Raw genomic sequence first — 23061 nt, 5'->3', positions numbered from 1 at the left:
GCCATGTGTCTGCCGGTGTCTTGTCTTGCCAGAGCGGGTGGCCTGGAAGGGACTGTGCTTTGCTTCCGCAGCGGGCACCTACTTGCGCATCTTCTAGAAGCTTCCGGTAGCTCAGCATGGCGGAGGCTGGGCCAGTGGCCAGGGTCTCCTAGAAACCTCAGTCCGCTAAGAGGGACTCCTAGAAACCTCAGTCCGCTTCCGTTATTGAGTACCGACTGTGTGCTTGACTGGGGACAGGGACACAGACCGGGATGCTAAGTTCCAGGAGCTTCCGGAGTCATCAGACGAAGCAAAGCCTGCCCTGTGTGGGGGTTCATCCCAAGTTGTGTATAAACAGGACCCAGGGAGGCGGTGACTGGGCCTGCGTGTGTCAGCGCGGGAGACTCCACGGGACTGCTGGGGACCGCTGAAGCTCTCATCTGCTCATTGGTTCATTCGTTCTTTTAACATAGGCTGAGCACAACCCCGGCCCCCTGCTGGGCACCTGGAGGGCAGTGAGAACAAGAGGGAAGGAGGGGGAGAAGGCCTTCCTTAGAGAAGGGCCATGGCACCCACCCCCTTGGTCAGCGTTGTGGACCCAAGTGGCTGCCCCGCCCGCCAGCATCCCGGGACCTCTGTTTGGCCACCTCGGTTGCTAAGGAAGGCTGTGAGCTTCCAGCGAGGACACTCGAGGGCCCGGCAGATGACAGAGCTGGGGGCGGGGGGGGGGCGCGCCACCCAAGGGCTAGGGGTGTTTTTCCTCCTTTTAGCTCTGCCCTTTCCTGGGGGTTCCAGGGGAGAGCTTGCCTCTCTGGCTCCAGGCGTCCCTCAAATCTCTGCCTCTGCCTGGGCCCTCCCCCCAGCTCCCTGTCGTCTCTCCTCTGTGTCTCTTGTAAGGACACTAGCCATCGGATTTAGGGCCCGCCCGGACAACCTGCGACGATCTCAAGATCTTTAACTTAGAGGATTTGCAGAGACCTAAGGTCTTTCCACATAAAGTCACAGTTAGGAGTTGCAGAGATTAGGTCATGGACACATCTTTTGAGGGGAAACCCCCCCCCCCCCACTCAACCCCCTGCAGCTACTCGGCAAATACCGGTTCTCCCCTCTGAGATCCGTGACTTGGCTGCACTTTGCGCAGGGGTAGTGCTGGACCGGGTCCCCACCTCTGCCCACAAGGGCTGGGCAGTCTTGGGTTGCCTGACCCGCCCACCAGGCAGAGGGGGAAGGAGGTTCACAGAGTGCACTCTGGAAAAGGACAAGGAGGGAGTAAAGAGAGAAAGACAGGGGCAGAGGCGAGGGAGCCGTGCCCTGGACTCTCCCTGCAGAAGAGCCAAGCGATGTGGAAGGGCCACCGGCTCCTGGAGGTGAGACCTCCACACGTGGGGGTTCCGCGGGGGATCCCGGCACAGCGGAAGGAGGTTGGGAGGGGCCTCCGAGGTCCTGTCCCTCCTTTAGAGACTGATTATTCAGCCACAGAAAGGAAAGAGCTATTTATATAGGCAGCAACCCGGATGGAGCTCGAGGGCATCACTCTGGGTGAATTGTTTGTAGGCCGGCCTTGAAGGGTTACACACTGTACGAATCCGCTTGTGAAATATTCTCATAAGGCCCAAATTATGGAGGTGGGCAGCAGATCGGCGGTCGCCAGGACTTAGGGACGTCCTGAGAAGGTGTCACCCTCAAGGCTCGGTCCTGTGGAGCGCCCCAGCAGCAACAGAAGGGTCTCGAGTGTTGCGATGGTCACCTGAACTGGACCGGTGGTAACACGTCGCAGGACCATCTTTATGTCTAAAACGAGCGCGTGCAGGAACGAGTGAAATTTGAGTGAGGTCTGCCAGCTAGTTCGCGGTGCTAGGGTCCGTTTGCTGGCCTTGACAATGACTGCGGTTACGTGAGCTGTCCCCATCGGGGAAAGTTGGGTGTAAGGGACACGGGACCGTGCTTTTTTGTCTTGTGAGTCTGTGGTTGTTTTCCTTTTTAAGTCTGTGACTAGGGGCGCCTGGGTGGCTTAGTTGGTTAAGTGTCCGACTTCAGCTCAGGTCACGGATCTCGCGGTCCGTGAGTTCGAGCCCCGCGTCCGGCTCTGGGCTGACGGCTCAGAGCCTGGAACCCGCTTCGGGTTCTGTGCCTCCCTCTCTCTCTGCCCCTCCTCCACCTGCGCTCTGTCACTCTCTCTCAAAAATAAACATTACAGGGGTGCCTGGGTGGCACAGTCGGTTAAGCGTCCGACTTCAGCCAGGTCACGATCTCGCGGTCCGTGAGTTCGAGCCCCGCGTCCGGCTCTGGGCTGACGGCTCAGAGCCTGGAACCCGCTTCGGGTTCTGTGCCTCCCTCTCTCTCTGCCCCTCCTCCACCTGCGCTCTGTCGCTCTCTCTCAAAAATAAACATTACATAAAGAAAATATCAGTTCTTATTAACTGAGCACCTACTGTGAGCCGAGCGCCATCCCTATTTTGCCTCTCGTCGCCCCCTCAGCACCCCTGTCGGGTATGTACTCTTCCCCAAAGCAAGGAAACTGAGTCACAGCGAAAATCGGGGAGGCAAACTCAGGCAGGGCTGCGCAGCGTCCCCACAGTGTGCGCAGGTCACGGACGGGAGACCTGGACACGGCCGAGTCTGGGCCACGGCGCGCTGATGGAAGCAGGCCAGGGCCGCCTTCCTGACCCCCTGGACGCGGGGCACTGGGTCAGGAGCCCGTGATGCCAAGTGGCAGCCGCCGTGCGTCATCGGGGGCTCAGACTGCCGGGCTCGCCCCCCTCCCCCACCAGCTGAGCGCTGAGACTGGGCAGCAAGATCTCGCGGTACGTGAAGTCTCATGGACTTATCTCGAGCCAACAGGGAGAGTTCAGGGCCGGAAAGTACATTTCTGGAATACTTGAGGGTTTTAAGGATTTCCCTCCCTCTGGGCTGCCAGCCTTAAAAATCCAAAAGCGCTTTCACCCGCGAAATGACTTCCTTCGGGAACAGCAGAGGAATCGCCCTTCGGGACAGACCATGGCGAACCACACGCGAGTCTGGAGAGACAAAGGGAAGGCGGCTTTTTCTACCCGTCGGGAGGACACTGGGGAGGGTTGCTCTGAATGCGAGTTCAGCGGGAAGAAGAAGAGTTCAAGGGTGTGGCGGCTGCTCGTTGGCCGGGTGTGTCTGGGCAGGGAGGGAGCCTCCTCCTGTTTCTTAAAAGCAGAGGACGAAATTCCTACCTGGAGAGTGTCCTCCCTCGTCCAGATGATGCTGATCTTTCTTCTTCCTGCTGGTGCCACAGGCTGCGTGGAGAGGGAGCCGCAGAGAGCGCCCCCTGCAGGGCCCGCCCCCCCTTTTCTCCCGGGAAAGCGCAGGAGCCAGAAAAGAAAACAAGAAACCAGAGCAGGGAGGCCGCCCGCCCCCCCCCACGTCTTGAGCACATCATCTCGCCCATCTGAACCATAGTTTTCTGCGAGGCGAGGAGAAGAAAGGTTTTCATCGCAGGGCTCTTGTAGCGAATACCGTCCTGGGTGGAGATGCCTTGCCAAGCTTATAAAGGGATCAGGCGCCCATGCACCACTCTCTTCCACGAAGGTGGGGCTTTTAAGGACTCATTCCTTTCGTTGGTTTGTTTTTTGTTTCATTTTACGTGTAGTCAAGTCTGGTTAATATACAGTGTTATATTCGTTCCAGGTGTCCGATGTGATTGGACAATTCACTGCATTTCTCAGGACTCATCACGGTAACTATACTCTTATTTCTTGCTTTAAAAAAAAATTTTTTTTTTTTACATTTATTTATTTTTGAGAGACAGAGAGAGACCCAGCACAAGTGGAGGAGGGGCAGAGAGAGAGAAGGAGACACAGAATCCCAAGCAGGCTCCAGGCTCTGAGCTGTCAGCACAGAGCCCAACGCAGGGCTCGAACTCATGAACCGTGAGATCGTGACCTGAGCTGAAGTCAGACGCTTAACCGACTGAGCCACTCAGGAGCCCCATATGTTTTGCTTTTTTTAAGTTTATTTCTTTATTTTGAGAGAGAGAGAGAGCGTGTGCGTGCCCGCGCAGGGGAGGGGCAAAGGGAGAAGGAGAGAGAATCCCAAGCAGGCTCTGCACTGTCAACACAGAACCCGATGCAGGGCTCGAACTCCTAAACCATGAGATCATCACCTGAGCCAAAACCAAGAATCAGATTCCCAACCCACTGAACCACCCAGGTGCCCTTGTCCTTTTTTTTTTTTAATTAATTAAAAATTTTAATTCCTGGGGCATCTGGGTGGCTCAGTCAGTAAGCGTCCGACTTCAGCCAGGTCACGATCTCGCGGTCCGTGAGTTCGAGCCCCGCGTCGGGCTCTGTGCTGATGGCTCGGAGCCTGGAGCCTGCTTCGGATTCTGTGTCTCCCCCTCTCTCTGCCCCTCCCCTGGTCATGCTCTGTCTCTCTCTGTCTCAAAAATAAATAAAAACATTAAACAAAAATTTTTTAAACACTTTCTCTGTGCTGTGGGACCGCATCACCATTGGTTTTGTTTGTTTGTTTTGGGGTTTTTGTGGGTTTGTGTTTTTTGTAATAGAATTTCTGATTCAAGCTTTGATTGCCAGAGCATCCACTTCAAAGAGGGCTATCTGCATAAACACGCTAGATAAGGAGCTGTCTCCCTCACCAGAGGCTTCTTTGTCTTAGAAATCTTAGGTGGCCCCTCGGGTGTCTCCCTCTCTCTCTGCCCCTGCCCTGCTCACACTCTGTCTCTATATTTCAAGAAGTGAGTAAATATTAAAAATATATATATTTAAAAAAAAAGAAATCTTAGTTGAATTCGATAACTGACCATTTAGGTCGCTTGTTTTGTTTTGTTTTGTTTTCTCCCAAGCTTCCTAGTCACCAATAGTGAGCCCATGGGGCGCCTGGGTGGCTCAGTCGGTTGAGTGTTCGAGTCTTGATTTCGGCTCAGGTTATGATCTCAGGGTCGCGGGACCGAGCCGCACATTGGCTCTGTGCTGATAGCGTGGAGCCTGCTCGGGATTCTCTCTCTCTGCCCCCCTCTCTCTGCTCTCCTTCCCCACTCGCCCCACGCATGCACGCGCACGCTCTCAAAATAAACATTAAAAGAAAAGAGTGAGCCCTCAAAACCCTAGGCCCCCACCCTCAGCCCCAGTAAAAGCAGAAGTCCAGGCCCTTGTACACGCGCTTTCTCTACCCGTGAACTTGCTGCGTGATCCCAAATGTGCTGATCAAATTCCTGGTCTGGTAAGCAATAAACCCGTATTTTTTTCAGTTTCTCGCTGGTCGTTGCTGCGGGCCACCTTGCAGTCCTGATGAGAACCAAAAGGCCGTCCCGACCACAGCATTGGTTATCCGTTAGGCCGAGACCAGACACAAAATACCCATCGGTCCACATAGCTCTTTTCATCCCGTAGAACCGAAACTCTGCCCCCTCAAACGCCCGCTCCCCACAACCCCCTCCATAGCCCCTGGCCCCCACCCGCCGCCCACCCACCATCTACTTTTCGTCTTTATGAATGTGACCAAGTTCCGCATCTAAGCGCAATCGTGCGGTATCTTTCTCTTTCGTGACTGGCCTATTCCCGGAGCATAATGCCCTCAAGGTTCAATCCATGTTGCAGCAGGTGTCCGGCTTTCCTTGGTTTTTAAGGCTGAATAATATCCCACCGTGTGGGTGGACCGTGTTTTTCTCACCCGTCCATCCTTGGATATTCCGCTCTTTGGATGTTGTAATGCTGCTCTGAACACGGGAATACAAATAGCTCTTGGAGACTTCTCTTTCTGTTATTTTGTGTGTATACCCCCAAGCAGAAGTGCGGGGTCGTGTGGTAATTTTTTTTGCCCGATGGTCACCTATATGTAAATTTTTGAGGAACCGCCATACTGTTTTCCACAGCAGCTAGATGCTATTGATGAGGAAGCATAAGGCAGGCTGAGTACAAGCCAGCACCCACCCCCGCCCCCCAGGTGGGATCTGTGTGATATTCCTCGGACACTCCTGGCTACCCAAGAACAAAGGAAAGGGGTTTAAGTGCTTGCCATGTGGGAAACTAAGGCAAGTGAAAAATTAACTTCCCTACTGCCTACAGCCCATTGCCAAGTCCTGGAAACCAGCAGAGTGACCTCCCTCTAGGAGCTCAGCTCCCTTGATGATGACACTTTGCTGGGGGCAAAAGAGAACCTTGGCTTAACATTGTTCCAACCTCGAGGGTCCTAGAAGCCTACTTCCTTTATGTCAACTGCCCCAGGATATATGCTGGCAATCATGCTCCAAGCTTATGCCCTCCCATATGCATCTGAGGGGGGTCTCATGACTGAGGTTTTATTAAGTGGTGATAAATGGTGTTTCCCTAGCAACAGCTAGCCCCTCAAGGTCCTGGAAAACTTGCTTACAAAATTTCTTAGAAACATACTCTATCCCTGACCCCCTCCCAACCTGAGGGTATATAATGAGTTACCCTTCACAACCCCAGTGCAGCTCTTTCTGCCCAAGGGTCCTGCCCCATGCTTTAATAAAGTCACCTTTTTGCAAAGACGTCTTCAAGAAGTTTTTCTTTTCGATCTCCTGACTGCTGGGGGTAGAGGTTGGTTCTCGGGCCCCCCCCCCCAACACACACACACACACACACACGCCCGGGAAATGTCTGGTGATGTGGCTCTCACAGCCCATCCCCACGCCCACCATGGCTTACTCATCCTGTTTGGGGACCTGCTGAACTTGAAGCTGCTTCCTCTGGGCTGAAGTTTATTTGCAACACCCTCAGTACTTTCCGACTTGAAATCATTCATCTAAATTGATTACGCAATTACCTGTTTTCAACTGGAATCCAAAAGCTGCTTTATTCACTCTGAGAATGCGTCCAATTCTCTTAAACCTCATACACACATTAACATTAACCACACATCTACCTGCCTTGGCTTCAACATACAATTATTAAGACGATGCTTTTGAGGTTGTCATCTGTAATTTAAAAAAAAATTCTTTTAGCGTTTATTTCTGAGAGAGAGAGAGACAGAGAGAGCAAGCGGAGGAGGGGCAGACAGAGAGGGAGACACAGCATCGGAAGCAGCCTCCAGGCTCCAAGCGGTCAGCACAGGGCCCGACGCGGGGCTCGAACCCACGAACCACGAGATCATGACCTGAGCCGAAGTCAGCCGCTTAATGGACTGAGCCACCCAGGCACCCTGAATTGTCATCTTCATACTTTATTGTAAGCCTTCCTGAACTTGACAGTTGCTACTCGGCGCCCGATTTTACCACCGATGTGAGCAAAGGCAAATAGCATTTGTCCACTGCGTGGTGCTAACGGCCTTGCAACGCGTGACCCAGACCCGTGGCTCCCCTTCCACGTCCCCCGAGTGACCAGGTGCCATCAGCATGGATGCATTCACCACGCTCTGAAATCCTAAGATGTCTGTCTCTGCCAGCCACCCGATGACTCCAGATGTCCCCATTGTCACATGCCCAGTTTACAGCTCCCCACTCCCCACCCCCCCCCCGCCACTGTCCCTAGAGAAAGGGAGAACCAGGAGGTGGGGTCCCTGCTCTGAAACATACGAGTCAAGTGCTCGCTTCGGCAGCAGGTACACTGAAACATACAAGTCATAACGTCCAGTGTGGCTGAACCGAGCCCGCCTCCCCAAGGGATGGAGAGACTGCGTGGGGGTGCTAGCTGTGTGCCCGCCTGCTGACTCCCCCCAGCCTCCACCAGATGATGCTGGGGGACACCTCCCTCAGCAATGTTAGGGTCCCTTTCCCATTGAGTTGGGATTGCCTTCACAGTGGGCTGAAATTGCTTGCTGACCAACGATTTTGCCCCAACCCCCCCCCCCCCCCCGCCGCCCCACTCTGGAACTAGAGTCATCCTGGGTGACTCTTCTTGTGATCTTGGGGGTCAAGTTGAGCCCTATTTTATAGTCGCTAGATCTCTAGGGTCCCCAAGTGGGGGGGGGGGGCTCAGCGCACGTCCCTGGAGTCAAAAGATGCCTAATCCTCACTTGACGTGTCTGCAACCCCAGCCTGGTTGGTGGAGTCCATCCGTGTCTGGAATCCATTCTGCGTCCTCAGTAGATAATCGGGCCGCGGGTGTATGGATAGTTCATTGAATTCTGTACCTCACAGTGGATTTATCTGGCCGTCAAGCGGAAGAATCAGGAGGAAGGGGAATTACAGAAAAAATGACCAGAAGATCACGAAACAAGCAGAGGTGGACAAAACATAACTCGAAGCAAGTGTCAAGGGTCGAAGTGACAAAGCGCCTTTGAGCTTGGCTCCCTCCCCCGCCCTGCCCTGAGCTGCTGCACGAAAGCCACCCCCTCTCCCCTCAGCCGTGTTTCCTCATCTGCAAACTCACACCCGTCCCGGGCCCACCGTCCAGCCCTGTGTCCATGCGTCCCCTCGGAACCACACAAGGGAGGAAGCCTAGCTACCTGCTTTCATTTTCCATTTCTTGACACTCGCCTTCCCGGACAAGTCCTGCGCTTAGAAAGAGGTCTGTGGTCAAGCAGAACTAAGCAGAGGTTAGAAAACAGCAGCCTGGCCTCAGCCCTGTCCTGCAAACAGCACCGGCCGCCAAGGACGGGCCTCCTCGGGCACTGGGGCTGTCCCTGCCATCAGCGACAGGTCTGGTGAGACCTGACTAGATCCAAAGAGGAGACACGGACACCGTGGTGGGGTGGCATGCGTGCCGCGGGTTTAGACTCCTCCCCCCCGGTGCCACGGGAGCACGGTAGGGGACAGCGGACTCTGCCTGCGTGGAGGGTGGAGGGCTTCTCAGAGGAGGTGATGCTAGATTTGGGCTTTGAAGTATAGGCCTGATTTTTCCAGGTGGTACAAGCAGGTGATCCTGGCGAAGGATCTGCCAACCCAAATGCCTAGAGGCCACGCGGGGATGGCATTGAAGCAGCCGCAAAACGGCAAATATGCAGCGAGCATCTGGGTATGTCTGGCGTCGGTCCTAAGTGCTGGCGATAGGAAGGTGGATAATGCCAGAAGGGAGGTGGGTGGGGCGGAGAGGAGGGGCCTGGGGACAGACCCCCGTGGGGGGGGTGGGCGAGGGGTCATTGGCTGAGGGTTCCTCGGTCCCTCAGCGGCGGGTTTTCCTTCCAGAAGCCCAAGGCAGGAAGGGATGGGGCCAGAAGGACCTGGAACGTCAGATCTGAGGCTCCTACTTGAGGGGGTGGGACGGGCCCTGTGCTTGTGTGTGTCCATCCTGAGTGGCTCTGAAGTGGAGACTTCCAGTTTCCCTTTCAGTCCCATATGCATTTGGGCCCGGAGTTGTGTGTTAATTACACACACCGCAGGTGACTGGGTCCACACGGCTAAAGAAAAGCCGGACGGTGTTCAGCTCAGAAGATGGTTCCTTGGTAAGTGTGGAGGGTGGGAACCCCTGCCCCTCTACTCACCCTCCAAACAGCTCTTGAAGGAAGAGGGATCCTAGCTCGGATTTCTAGCCCAAGGTCGTGCCCCAAAGAGCGGCATAGCCAGGATTTGAAGCCGGGTTTGTCTGACTTCTCCCCCTCCAACCCTGTGCCCCGAAACAGTGGAGAGGGAGGGGGGCACTACTCATCCCAGGTTCCAGACTGCCAGCGACCTGAGCAGACCCCAGGAGGGAGGTGGATATCGGGGAGGGGGGAGGTGTGGGGAGTGGGCAGGGGTGCTCATCCCTTTGGGGAATTTGGAGGAAGCAGAGGAGGTGAAGGAGGGCAGGTGAGTGGGAGCCTCTCCCTGCGGTGACCTGACTGGCAAAGCATTTCTTCTGAGATGCAAACGGTCAAGGACTCAAGGTCGCGTCACCCACAGTGTCTCTGAGCCACCTGCTGGGTGCCAGGCTCTGCGGGGAAACTGAGGGCCAGAAAGGGACCTTCTGGCCCAGGGTGCCTGGACCGGGAGACAGAGCAGGACGTCCGGGCTTCCCCCGCTGCCCCGCGCCGGGCCCTCTGTTCCGCGTGCCGTGGGGCAGTAAGAGGAGAGGCAGGCGTGGGTGCCCCTGTCAGCAAGAAGGGAGGCGGTGCTGGGGTGACAAGGGCCACATTGTGATACGGTCCCACCTTTGTACTCTTAAAACACCAAGCCGGGGACTCCTGGGGACGACTGTGGGGGCGTGAACTTACCCCTGTGTGTTCACACAGGCCGAGTCAGACCTAGTATGTGGTCGTTAAAATCTCATTTCTCCCCAAACATCTGGTGTTCCCTTCCACCCTGCCCGCCGAGAGCCGTGTGACCCTGGGCCAGTCCCTTCCCCTGGCGACTGTTTGTTCACATCTTTTAAAAAACTGGCTTCAGTGTTTTCATGTTGATTTGGAGGATCTCTCGCGTATCATGCCTGCCCCGCTCTTGTCTGTTCTCAGCATCCATCAGTCGTGTCTCCTAAGGTGTCCTGTGCAATTTTCCTTTTTTTTTTTTTTTTGATGTTTATTTACTTTGAGAAAGTCAGAGACCTGTGGCGCTCGGAGGAGGGGCAGAGAGAGAGAGAGAGAGGGAGGGAAAGAGAGGATTCTAAGCAGGTTCCTTGTTGTCAGTGCAGAGCCCGATGTGGGGCTCGATCCCATGAACAGTGAGATCATGACTGAACTGAAACCAAGGGTGGGACGCTTAACAAACTGAGCCACCCAAGCGCCCCTGCAATTTCTCATTTTTAGCAGGTCAAATAGCTGTACCTTTTCCTTTATGGTCTGGGATTTCCATCTTGATTAGAAAAGTTAGCCCCAACTCAACATCATTACTGTTTTGTTTAACATTTCTTCCGGGATATTTGTAGCTTTTTCTTTCTCGCTTACGTATGGGTTCTGTTGGGACTGAGTGATTGATTTTTAAAGAGTTTATTTTTTTTAAGTAATCTCTATGCCCCGCGTGGAGCTTGCACTCACAAGCCCGAGAGCAAGAGTCGCACGCTCCAGTCACTGAGCCAGCCAGGCGTCCCATTGTTGGGGTTGATTGATTGAGTTTGCACAAGCTTTTTGGTTTTTTCCTTCTCTTCCTCCTACTCCCAGATGTTACTTCTCCCCCCCTCCCCCTCCTCTCCCTCTTCCTCTTCCTCCTCCCCCCCCCCCCCACTTCTTCTCTTTCTTCAGAACGTCTTTAATGGCTGCCACTGCAATCCAAAGGAACACGGCTTTTTTTGTGTGCTTTCCAAGGAGCAGTAAGGAAGCGGCCTCCACCCTTCTCCCCAACGGGCAGCAGTTAGTGAACAAAATTGGGCTAAGGCTGGAGGGAGCTGGGCCCGACATCCACACCTGGCCTGGCCACCCTGGGGGGAGGGGAGGCTTTGGAAGGCGCTTTCTGGGTCTCAGGCATCGGGACACCCATGTTTTTCTGCGGTTTCCTCTTCCTCTGTCTCCTCGTATAAAAATATTATGGCTGGAGTACGGAGACACGAAGAAGTGAATGGAAACTCTCAGAAATCTGAGAGGCCTGTCAAAAGCGCACTAAATCAATAGGGTAATTTGTATCAAACCTGAGGCACAGTCTTATTTGTTCTCGGCCAGAAAGAGCTTCTCGTCAAGATAGACAGGAAAAACAAAGAAAATTACTCAACGGTGAATGAAACTGGGGTGTGCCGTGACTCCTGCACCCCAGATCTTAGCCTGGCTGTGCCCTGGAGGGCAGAGGGTGCCCCCGGGCAGAATAGGAAATGCGGCAGGGAACAGACAGGGCCTCTGCGTGCTCAGAGTGGAGGAAACAGAAGGCTGGAGAAGATACAGAGAACCACGGAGAGGACAGAGCACAGGCAAGGAGAGCCTGGAGAGTAACAGGGTGGGGTCGGGGGAGAAGCAGGCAGGAGAGGGAGCCTTTGAGCTGGGCACCTAAGCACAGATCAACGTTTACACGTTAAGGAGGGTGGGGAAGGGCTTTCCAGGGGGATGGAGCAGCCTGAGCACAGGTGTGGAGGCTGAGGTTAATCAGAAGCAAGGGGCAGAACATTGGACCTGCTTGGCCAGTAGGGCAAACGACTCTTGATCTCGGGGTTGTGAGTTCAAGGTCCACGTTGGACATGGAGCCTACTTAAAATAAAAATTTTAAAAGAGAAAGGAAAAAAAAAAAAAAAAGCAAGGAAGCTCGGGGTCCGTGAGGGTGCCTGGACCAAGGCAACGAGGAAGACAGGAGTAGCAGCGCCAGGGGGATGGGGCGCCAGGCTAAGGAGTTTGAACCTGGTGCTGTCTTCGCCTCCCCTTTCCCTACCCGAGGAGGATACCCCGCAGCCATTTGCAGGGAGATGCTTTGGTGAGAACCTCTGCCCTACCGCATCTGGAGAGCTTAGAGCTGGTGAGGATGGGAGGCTCCCAGTCTGGGCCACGTCGTCGCACGGGACAGGCCCCTCTCTTCTCCTCCTCCCCACAACCTGGCCGGGAACTGACCAGTCAGCAGGCTAGTGAGGACCCCCCCGCCACGCACGAACCAAGCAGGAGGGAGCAACGTCCAGGATCAAAACCCAGCAGACACCCACGACAAGGGTCAGGGCCAGGCCAAGAACAGCACAGGACGGGAAGGATGAGCCCGAGGCTGCAGACACATCTGCAAACGTTTGGTGTCATCCAGGGTCTGGTTCTGTCTACCCACGCAGTCCTCCTGGTCTCTGGTGCTCATGCTTCATGATGTCACTTGGCTGCCTGGGCTCCCAGGGTCATGCAGCATTCAAACCAGAAGGAGGAGAAGGCGGCCAGCCAGATCTCCTCTCCCGCCTGTCCCTTGCAGGAGGAAGGCCCCAGGCCCCCCCCCCCCCAAGCCGACTTCCCCTTGTGTCTTGTTGTGGCCAAGGCCGGGCCGGACAGTTGCCCGTCGCTGCAGAGGCGCCCAGAAAACACATACCTGGTGTCCAGGCCCCAACATGAGAGGCAGCAGGGTGGAGGGGGAGGCCGGTGGCCTGGGAGGAGGTGGAGGTGCGTGGGAACTGGCGGGCTGGAAAGCAGCAGAGGCCGCGAGCATTGCTTTGTCGTTAACATCAAGGCTGAGAGCAAAGATCAGTAGCTAGAAACGGATCAGTGTCAGCAAATGACCAGGGCAGCAGTGGTTTGGACAGAGGAAGATAACCTGCTGGGAGCCGGCCGCACCCTTGCTGGGCCTGCCTTGATCCCCTGACAGCTGCCTGTGTGCGTTCTTTCCTCCTCGGTAGAACCCATGATACCCACCGTGTAGATCCACACCCTTACCTTCCGTGCCCTTCAGCCTGAAGCCGCCAGGCACACTCCTGTGGTTGAGGAAGAGGGCGTTAGAACGGATTCTAGGATCTGGGCTTTGAGGGAGGCTCTTAAGGAAACAGGGCCGTTCTAGATGGGGTGCTGTGCTGCCGAAAGGGGGGGCATTTCTATCAGTGGGTGTCTCAGTAATCTTATCTAGCCCAGGAGAGGACAGAGGGCGATGCCTGGCTCAGTCGATTAAGCTTAAGCGTCTGACTTTTTTTTTTTTTTTTTTTTAATTTACATCCAAGTTAGCATCTAGTGCAACAATGATTTCAGGAGTCGATTCCTTAGTGCCCCCTTCCTCATGGAGCCCCTCTCCCCTCCCCCAACCAGGAACCCTCAGTTTGTTCTCCATATTTATGAGTCTCTTCTGTTTTGTCCCCCTCCCTGTTTTTATATTATTTTTGCTTCCCTTCCCTTATGTTCATCTGTTCTGTGTCTTGAAGTCCTCATGAGTGAAGTCATATGATATTTGTCTTTCTCTAATTTCGCTTAGCATAATACCCCCCGGTTCCATCCACGTAGTTGCAAATGGCAAGATTTCATTCTTTCAGATTGCCAGGTAATACCCCATTGTCTATATACGCCACATCTTCTTTATCCATTCATCCATCGATGGACATTTGGGCTCTTTCCAGACTTTGGCTCTTGTCGATAGTGCTGCTATAAACATGAGGGTGCGTGTGTCCCTTTGAAACAGCACCCCTGTGTCCCTTGGATAAATGCCTAGTAGTGCAATTGCTGGGTCGTAGGGTAGTTCTATCTTTAGTTTTTTGACGAACCTCCATCCTGTTTTCCAGAGTGGCTGCTCCAGCTTGCACTCCTACCGACAGGGCAAAAGAGATCCTCTTTCTCCGCATCCTCGCCAACATCTGTGGTTGCCTGAGTTGTTGACTTTTAGCCATTTTGACAGGTGTGAGGTGGTATCTCATTGTGGTTGTGATTTGTATTTCCCTGATGAGGAGTGACGTTGAGCATTTTTCCTGTGTCGGTTGGCCATCAGGATGTCTTCTTTGGAGAAGTGTCTATTCATGTCTTTTGCCCATTTCTTCACTGGATTATTTTTTTTTTGCATGTTGAGTTTGATAAGTTCTTTAGAGATTTTGGATACTCACCCTTTATCTGATATGTCGTTTGCAAATATCTTCTCCCATTCCGTCGGTTGCCTTTTAGTTAAGCATCTGACTCTTGATTTCAGCTCAGGCCATGATGAATCTCATGGTTTATGAGACCCAGTCCCATGTTGGACTCTATGCTGAAACAAATATGCATAAAAAAAAAAAGGGGGGAGAGAACAGAACAAGGACAAAACTTGCTAGAGAAGTAACAGTCATTCTTTTTAGCCAAGGGAGGGAATATTACCTGGAGGGAGTGCCAGGCTAGCCAGCCAATGTCAGGGCCTCTTGTGGTTTTCTTTCTCGGTCCCTTATCACAATCATATAATAAATAGAAGGGGGAAAATGCCCATAGGTATATATGTATTTTTTAAGTTTATTTATTTTGAGAGAGAAAGCACTAATGGCAGAGGGGCAGAGAGGAGGGATCAAGAGAGAGAATCCTAAGCGGGCTCCACACTGTCAGTGCGGAGCCTGACGCGGGGCTCGAACTCATGAACCATGATCATGACCTGAGCCGAGATCAAGAGTCAGATGCGTAACTGACTGAGCCATGCAGGTGCCTCCTGGCCTTTCCTTCCTGAGCCAAAGTCAGCTGCTCAACCAGCTGACTGAGCCACCCAGGTGCCCCCAAAATGCCCATATATATTAAGACTCCCTTTCTTATTAAGATTAATTATAACTACCTTTTTTCACCTTTATAGCTACCTTTTTTTTGTATATTTTGTCTCATTTGCCCTCATTTGAATATTATTAGGAACTCACGGCTTTTCACTGACTCAGCCTGGCCCAATTAAACATGATCATAATGATCATTATCTATTATTATTATTATTATTATTATGTGTAATTTGTTGGGACTTCCCCATGGGTACCCTGTTGAGCATGGCTCTGAACCTCCCTGAAATCATCCTTGCCCCCTGGAGTGTGGACATTGCAGACCCGTGGAATCCAGGAATTCAGTTTCCCCCCCAAGGAGTCTTGCTACCTTTGAGTAAGAAACACCCACGGGTGCTTATGTGAGTGGGTGACATATTGCTAGGAAATATATCTGTTGAAGGTTAGAGTTCACTCTATTCTAGTTTAACTCATGTTATCATCCCACTTTTTTTTTTAACGTTTTATTTATTTTTGAAAGAGAGAGAGATAAAGAGAGAGCACATGCATGTGAGCAGGGGAGGGGCAGAGAGAGAGGGAGACACAGAATCCGAAGCAAGGCTCCAGGCTCAGAGCCGTCAGCACAGAGCCCGACGCGGGGCTCGAACCCACAGACCGCGAGGTCATGACCTGAGCCAAAGTCGGACGCTCAACCGACTGAGCCACCCAGGAGCCCCAAACCTTAAAACAAAATAAGATGGCAACCCCAAGAGCACCCCCTCATGGAGTGTGTGTGACTAATCAGTGAGGGAACCATAAGGAGCCCTGCCCCTCCTAGATACTTGATCCACATTAGCTATCGTCAGTTAATCAACACAGATGTGCCTGACCTCGAGTAACTTCTAGAACATTCCGTCCCATCTTTTCTTCTGTGTTTGGTTTTATTGCCTCTATAGCTTCTCAGATGGCAGTCTCCCTCTCTGATTATCTTCTCCTTGTGCCCCAACAGGACAGCAGGACTGTGACCTGGCTTGGGAACAAGCTGGAGTGAGGTGAGTAACCTTCCTTAAATAGCAGCCAGTAGAGGCCAGGAGACAGATGGACATATCAGGTTAAGTCCCTTTTGGCATTTGTGACCTTCCCAGAGGGAACCACCAGGGACCTGGCCCCTTGCTGCTCCCTGTGGTCACCGCTGGCTCACACTTGACCGCACAATTTGTTCTCTCTTTCTCAAGGGTGAAGCGACCCCTCCTTCCGACTGGGATGCAGACGCAAGCTGGGGGGGAAAGTCTGAGATCCCACTGCTGGCACCATACCCAAGAAGCCTGTGGGCTCTACCCAGGTAGTCACCTTCCAGATGATTCCCGGAATTGGGGGAGTGCCTCCAGCTGAGTTAACCCACAGCAGAATCAGTCCCTTGAAGGGGACTGATGAGTGTCCTGGGCCCTTCAAGAGGGACCAAGGGGGAGACCCCACCCTTGGTCCGGGAGTCCATAGGGGCCCCTCCCTCCTGTCCTCTTCTCAGGGTCATGGCAAAGGTGCTCACTTCCTCCCTCCCCCTGCCGCCCATCCAATGACCCAGAAGTGAGGCCGGACAGCCCACAGGAGGTAGGGGACAGCAGGGGGAAGGAGAGAAGGAAGGAGTCCTGAACTAGTCACCTTGGAGGCTTCTCCTGCCCTCTTGACCTGTCCAGCCCGGCTGGGGACGACTGTGGGGCTTTACCAAGCCATTCCCTCCAGCTCTCGCCCTGCGTCCGGCCTGACTGCTGGTCCGCGAGGGACGGTGGGCCACTGAACTGGACCCCAGGGTGGCCTTGGCCACCTCCCACCTGTGTGACCCGGGGTGCCTTGCCTAACCTCACCTGTAAAATGAGAATATTCCCTTATGTTGTTGTTGTAACGATCAAATATAATGTGTGTATGTGGTCTGGGCCGGGACCTGCCACACAGTGTGCCGGCCCTGAGTCTCGTTGCTGTCCCCTCTACACGGACCCTGTCAGCTCCAGGTGGAAACCTCCCCTCCCCCAGCACCCCCCGGCTGCCACCTGCCCGTGTCTCAGGAATAAGCCCCCGACATATCAGATGTGAAAGCTGAGGCGAGGCCTGAGGGTATTCACCTCAATACCCCTGCCTAGGCCGTCTCGGCTTGCAGTGAATACACAGATTTAGTGTTGTGGGTTCCCTCCAGCTAAGCCCCGGTTTCCTCTCTCCCTTAGCGAAGCAGGAAGAAGAAAAAAACAAAACAACTCTTCACTTTTTTCTTTTCTTTCCCCATCCACAGAGCGATATGGAGGATATCATTGAGTATTTCCAGGACTCAGTGAGCCAGGATGACCTACATCTCCTGCTGACTGACCATGAAGCCTGGGAGAGCTTCATGGCTGAGGCCAACTTGTCCAGGTAACCCCCCGGGGATGCCCCAAGGTGGTCCCCAGATCTCCGAGTGGCAGTATCCTCGGGCTGGGGTTGAGTGTGCTCCTTCTCAACAATCCGTGAGGAATATGTCTCCCATGGCATTCGCTGGCAGGGAATGGCCTCGGGTTGAGAAGAGATGAGACCTGCAGAGGGCAAGTTAGGTGACCTTGGGCCTGAACCTAAAGCAGACCTATCTCTGCCTTGGTTTCTTCATCTGTTCAATTTTATCGGGGAGAAACCAAGATAATGTACGTGAAGGGCTTGGCATTGTCACCGACACATAGTAGGTGCTCAATCAATGTTAACTTTTTATTTTTTTTTAAGCTTGTTTATTTTGAGAGAGAGACAGAGACAGCACAACTGGGGAAGGGGCAGAGAAAAAGAGGGAGAGAGAGAGAGAGAGAGAGAGAGGGAGAATCCCAAGCAGGCTCCACATTGTCAGCCCAGAGCCCGACCTAGGGCTCGAACTCATGAACCATGAAATCATGACCTGAGCCGAAATCAAGAGTTGGACGCTCAACCGACCGAGCCACCCAGGGGCCTCAATGTTAACTTTTTAGAAGATTGCCACGAAGAGACAGGGGCCAAGGGTCTTCTTCCTGGAGATGAGGGACCAGTCCGAAGAACGCTGATGTACCAGTCTGTGCCCCTGGGCATTTGGACTAAAGCCTTCCCTCCCCATCTAAGGAGTTGTATGAATACTGCAGGATCCTGCTGGCCCACGAGGTGGAGAGACTGGAGTGGAGTTGGACCAAGCTGTGTTCGATCCAGACTCTATCTCTGTCCAGCCCTGTGTTTCTGGGTGTGTAGTCTATTAGTCATTTGTTCAATGTAAACAGTAACTCAACCTGATAAGATTATGGCGAAGGCCTTAGCATGAACTGCAAGGTCAAAGGTGGGGGCCCAAGGGCAATCGTCTTGTCCAAAGGCCGGGATGGACAAGAGGAAGTCTAGGTTGGAGGACTAGGTAAACTTGGGCAGCAAGGCTAGGACTGAGTGAAGCTCTCGGCACAAAACTCGAGGTCCTGGGAGAGGGAGAGGGGACATTTGTTCCCTTCCTTCTTTAATCTCCTCACCACTAGGCATGCAGGGCCATGGCGGGGAGGGGTGTTGTCTCCTCCATACTTTGCCTGGGAGCTGGGGGGTCTTGACCACCATTTGGAAGCCTCTCCTCTTCTTACAAATTTTTTTTAATGTTTACTTTTGAGAGACAGAGTGACAGCATGAGCAGGGGAGGGGCAGAGAGAGAGGGGGACACAGAATCCGAAGCAAGCTCCAGGCTCCGAGCTGTCAGCACAGAGCCCGACGCGGGGCTCGAACTCACGAACCGCGAGATGGTGACCTGAGCCGAAGTCGGATGCTTGCCTGACTCAGCCACCCAGGCGCCCCTATCCTCTTCTACGTGGAGCAGCCCCAGACCAGTGGGAGCCAACGTGGCTCTGCGACAACTAGTGGCATCACAGGGGGCAGCTGCTAATTCTGTACTCAATTCTGGGGAGATGCACAAGTCCCCACCAGAGGGGAAAGTACTTCCTCCACCAGCTTGTCCAAATGCGGTCTTTTCAGGCTTAGGGTTTCATACAGATGGCTCTCCAAGTCTCTCATATCTTTAAGCAATTTCATAAAAGTTGCACATGGCGTTGGTGTGCATGCCTATGAAGCTGTCACCAGCTAAGGTGTGAGGCTGATGACACCTGAGAGGTTGGGGGTGCTGGGTGGTGGGTCGGGAGTCAACGATGTGAACTGGAAGAGTCTGGGGGGGAACCAGGGTAACAGACGTCCTGTTTCTCAGTCAGTTGGGGCAGTCACTGGGCCGTGGTCCTCAAACCGCCGTGAGGTTGGATGATTCCCTGAAAGTGTTCACAGAGCGCACTGAGAGCTGTCACACTCAGTCACGCTGTCTTCCAGGCAAGGGTGCAGGTGGCCACGGGGAGAGACGCATGGGGAAGGGTCTGGGAGGGTTTCAAATGCGAAGCTTCCGTCGTCCTCCTCCGGACGCGTGACCGTCCTGCGTTCAATCTGTGACAGTGCAAATGGAGCATGGCCCACCAGGGAAGCTCACACTGTGAGAGAAAACACTTTGACGTTGATTAAAAAGACGACTTAATTCAGGGCTGTGGCCATAGAAGGGAGATCAGGCTCTGCTCCGGATACAGAGCTGGGGATTTATAGCCGAGGAGCGGGGGCGGCGGATGAGAAATCACTAAGAGAAGAAGGTGGACGACGCTCGCTAAACGGACTCAGCAGGGTTCTTGCTGAAGGCAGGTCAAGAGCTTCCACATCAGGGACGCCCGGGTGGCTCAGTCGGGAAAGCGTCCGACTCTTGATTTCAGCTCAGGTCATGATCTCACGGTTCGCGATCGAGCCCCGTGCCGGGCTCTGCACTGACAGTGAGGCGCCCGCTTGAGATTCTCTCTCTTCCTCTCTCTCTTGCCCTCCTCTGCTCGTGCTCTCTCTCACACTCAAAGTAAATAAAAAAAAAAAAAGAGCTTCCACATCAAAGGTGGGATTCGATCAGATATCAAACGTGATCCGTTATCAAGAGTGGGAAGATTCTCATTAAACTGACCTAACAGGGTTCTTGCGAAGCCTGGGCACTATAGGCTGTCACGGACAGGACACAGAAGGCCAAGGTCGACAGGCTACATAGGCACTGCACCTAGTCAAAAAGAGGGCCTAGAAGATCAAGGAGAGAGTCTTTTAGAGTTTTATGGGGGCCCAATGACATTCGCTGCATGGCTGACCTGTCATCTCCAGCCCCTCCTTGAGGTCACACCCATGCCTTTAGTTTCTAGTGCCTCCGTAGGTCAGAACCGATAGCACATGACCCAAAGCCCCCATCATACGTCGCAATGTCAGGCCAAAGGCCCAGGCAAAGGAAGACAGTCCTATCCTTCTAGGACCCTTACCATTCCAGGCAGAGGCCTAGAGGTCACTTCCCAGTAGCCAAGGGCAGAGGGCAGACCTCTATGTGGGTAAGGTTCATCCTTCCGTACACACTAAGCTTCTCCGAATGAAGGTTTTTCTGCTCCAATGCCACTTCCCTTTGTTCATCTACAAACACTGTGGCGCTGAGAGTATTGACCTGCCCTTGAGCGAGAAGCCATCTTTCCCGAATACCTACCAGTTGGGGCGCCCGGGTGGCTCCGTCGGTTGAGCGTCTGACTCTTGATTTGGGCTCAGGTCGTGATCTCAACGGCCCAGACCCTCCTTGGGATTCTTTCTTTCCCTCTCCCTCTGCTCCTCCTTCCCCCCACCCACCCCTCGAAGCAAATAAATAAATACCCTTAAAAACATGCCTCCCACTTAGAGCATCTGAAGAGGAGCACGTATTCATTCCCTGGCTGAGTATGTGTTATGGAGCACGAGCAAGGTACAGAACGTGTGTCACATGGCAAGAAACATTCTTCGCATCTGTCAAACTCTTGTCCATTTGATTTGTAGTGCACGTTCTGCGGTCGATGCGGGAAAGATGGAATCAAGCCCACGTGACAGCTAAGCTTTTCCTAATCGCTTGACCTTCACCTTTCCAGGGAGGAGGCAGATGTGCTACACGCAGGTCTGTGTGAGCTGGAGGCAGACCTGCGTATGGAGGGCAGAGAGAGGATCCAAAGAGACCACCTGGAGGAGAGGTTTTTGAACGAGTATCCCCGGTTGAAACGGGAGCTTAAGGGGCAAATACGAAAGCTCCACAAGCTGGCGGACAAGGTTGACAAGGTACACAGGGGCTGCACCATCTCCAACATCGTGGCCAGCTCCACCGGCATGATGTCTGGGGTCCTGACCATCCTGGGCTTGAGTCTGGCACCTGTGACGTCAGGGATCAGTCTGTCACTCTTGGCAACGGGGGTGGGGCTGCGAACAGCATCTGCTGTGACCACTGTGTCCAGCAGCATCGTGGAGTACTCGAGCACATCGTCCGCGGAAGCCAAAGCCCGTCGCCTGGCATCAGCTGGTGATAACAGAGGGGAGACCATTGCAAAGGCTCTGTGTCAGAACACACCCTGAATGTTTTCCGTAACAAACAGCTTCGTGTGAGTCCTGCGAAACATTGGAAAGAATGTTCGTGCCATCAGGTTGGCCAAAGCCAGTCCTCACTTAGCAGCCCGTGCCAAGAGGTTCATGACAGCTGGGAGAGTCTCAGTTCGAAGTGACAAGCGGGTGAAGAAAGTTTTTGGAGGCACTGTTCTGGCAATGATCAGAGGAGCCCAGATCATGGACGTGGGCACCGTGATCACCTCCCTTCTGGTGGATGTGGCCAACCTTGTGGAAGAGTCAAAGCACCTGCATCAGGGGGCAAAGGCAGAGTCGGCTGAAAGGCTGAGACAGCAGGCCCAGTTGCTAGAGAGCAAGTTGAAGGAGCTCAACCGTATGTATGAAAGTCTAAAGTAGGGCCCGGCCCCATGACCTCCAAATAGGGCAGGGAGCAGGGTCATGTGCGGGACAAAGGCATGGAGGTACCTCATGAGAGGGGAAGAGGGGGCCACATAAAGTTTTTGAGGGGCGCTTGGGTGGCTCAGTCAGTTACGCATCTGACTCTTGGTTTCAGCCCAGGTCACCATCTCACAGCCCGTGGGTTCGATCCCTGACAGTGCGTTGGGGCTCCTCAATGACAGCAGAGGCTGCTTGGGATTCTCTCTCTCTCCCTCTCTCTGCCCCTGCCCTGCTCACTCTCTCTCTCTCTCTCTCTCTCTCTCTCTCTCAAAATAAGTAAATAAACTAAAAAAAAAATTAAAAAAATTTTGGAATGTGGTGTAAAGGAGTTTGGCATTTCTGGAGCTGCACACGCGGCGGGGAGGGATTAATGCCACTGACAGGGGCGTCAAAGAGAAGGAAGGCAGGCGGAAGCTGGAAGAAGGAGGGAGGGGGCTAGAGAGTGAGGGGGATGGACCAAAGAGGACACGGAGGACATGGCTCAAGAGAGATGTGGAGGAACAAGCCGTGGGAAGGCCAGGAATACTACAGTTAGAATTGTTGGCATATGGAGAAGTGCCTCTCTGCTGACCCTCCCCATGGTTTGAGGGACATGCCAGCGAGGACGGACTCCCCCCTTGCTGGGGGGACTCCAGCCCTACCTTTCCTGTCTCGACCCACCTTCATCTTCCAGCAGGCTCACCTTAGGTAGACGGCGACTTCCTCGTGACGGTTGGTGGCCGCGACAAGGGTGCTGGCCGCAGTGCTGGCGGTGGGGACGATGGCAGTGGGGTGGGGGAAACGTTTGGCAAGGTGCTGCTGCTCTTAGGGACCAGGGCACACCGAGACACCGATGAAGTTCCAAAGGCTGAGTTGGAATAGTGGTTGATTTGGGGAAAAAAACAAAAAGCAAAAAAGGGGAAGAAAAGCAGAAGACGCCAGCAACAGGTCGAGGAATCTTGCCACATGTCGAGGAGATCAAGCAGCTTGGGGCCAAGAGACATCGCCTCTCTGAGCCTCAGTTTCCTCATCGTCTGGGGGGTTGGGGGACAGTACTAGGCAAGACGGTATTTCAAAAAATTTTTTTTTTTAGTTTAGAGAGAGAGAGAGAGACAGAGTGCAAGCGGGGGAGGGGCAGAGATTGAGGGAGACACAGAATCCAAAGCAGGTTCCAGGCTCTGAGCTGTCACCACAGAGCCCGACACAGGGCTTGAACTCACAAACCACGAGATCATGACCTGAGCTGAAGTCGGATGCTTAACCGACTGAGCCACCCAGGCGCCCAGCAAGATGGAATTTCAGATTCATGTGGCTCTCCCAGTCTTGTGTTCTATAAGCTACTTCAATAAATGTGGACTGATACAGCAGGCCTCTGTTGTGTTCATCGAGGGGCTCGCCT

General features: G+C 53.6%; 1 protein-coding gene across 1 annotated transcript; it reads left to right on the top strand.

Annotated features, from left to right (window-relative positions):
* Window positions 1-17080: 17080 nt before the first annotated feature.
* Window positions 17081-22025, top strand: LOC122473301 (apolipoprotein L2-like). Its single transcript, XM_043563662.1, is given in 2 exon segments — window positions 17081-17234; window positions 20783-22025. Coding segments are annotated over 2 exon segments (972 nt in total). The 5' UTR covers window positions 17081-17121; the 3' UTR covers window positions 21642-22025.
* Window positions 22026-23061: the final 1036 nt, after the last annotated feature.

The sequence above is a fragment of the Prionailurus bengalensis genome, chromosome B4 (assembly GCF_016509475.1).
Source record: "Prionailurus bengalensis isolate Pbe53 chromosome B4, Fcat_Pben_1.1_paternal_pri, whole genome shotgun sequence".
NCBI classification, from domain to species: Eukaryota; Metazoa; Chordata; class Mammalia; order Carnivora; family Felidae; genus Prionailurus; species Prionailurus bengalensis.
Note: the sequence above shows the minus strand (reverse complement) of the source record. Positions and strands in the feature narration are given on the sequence as shown.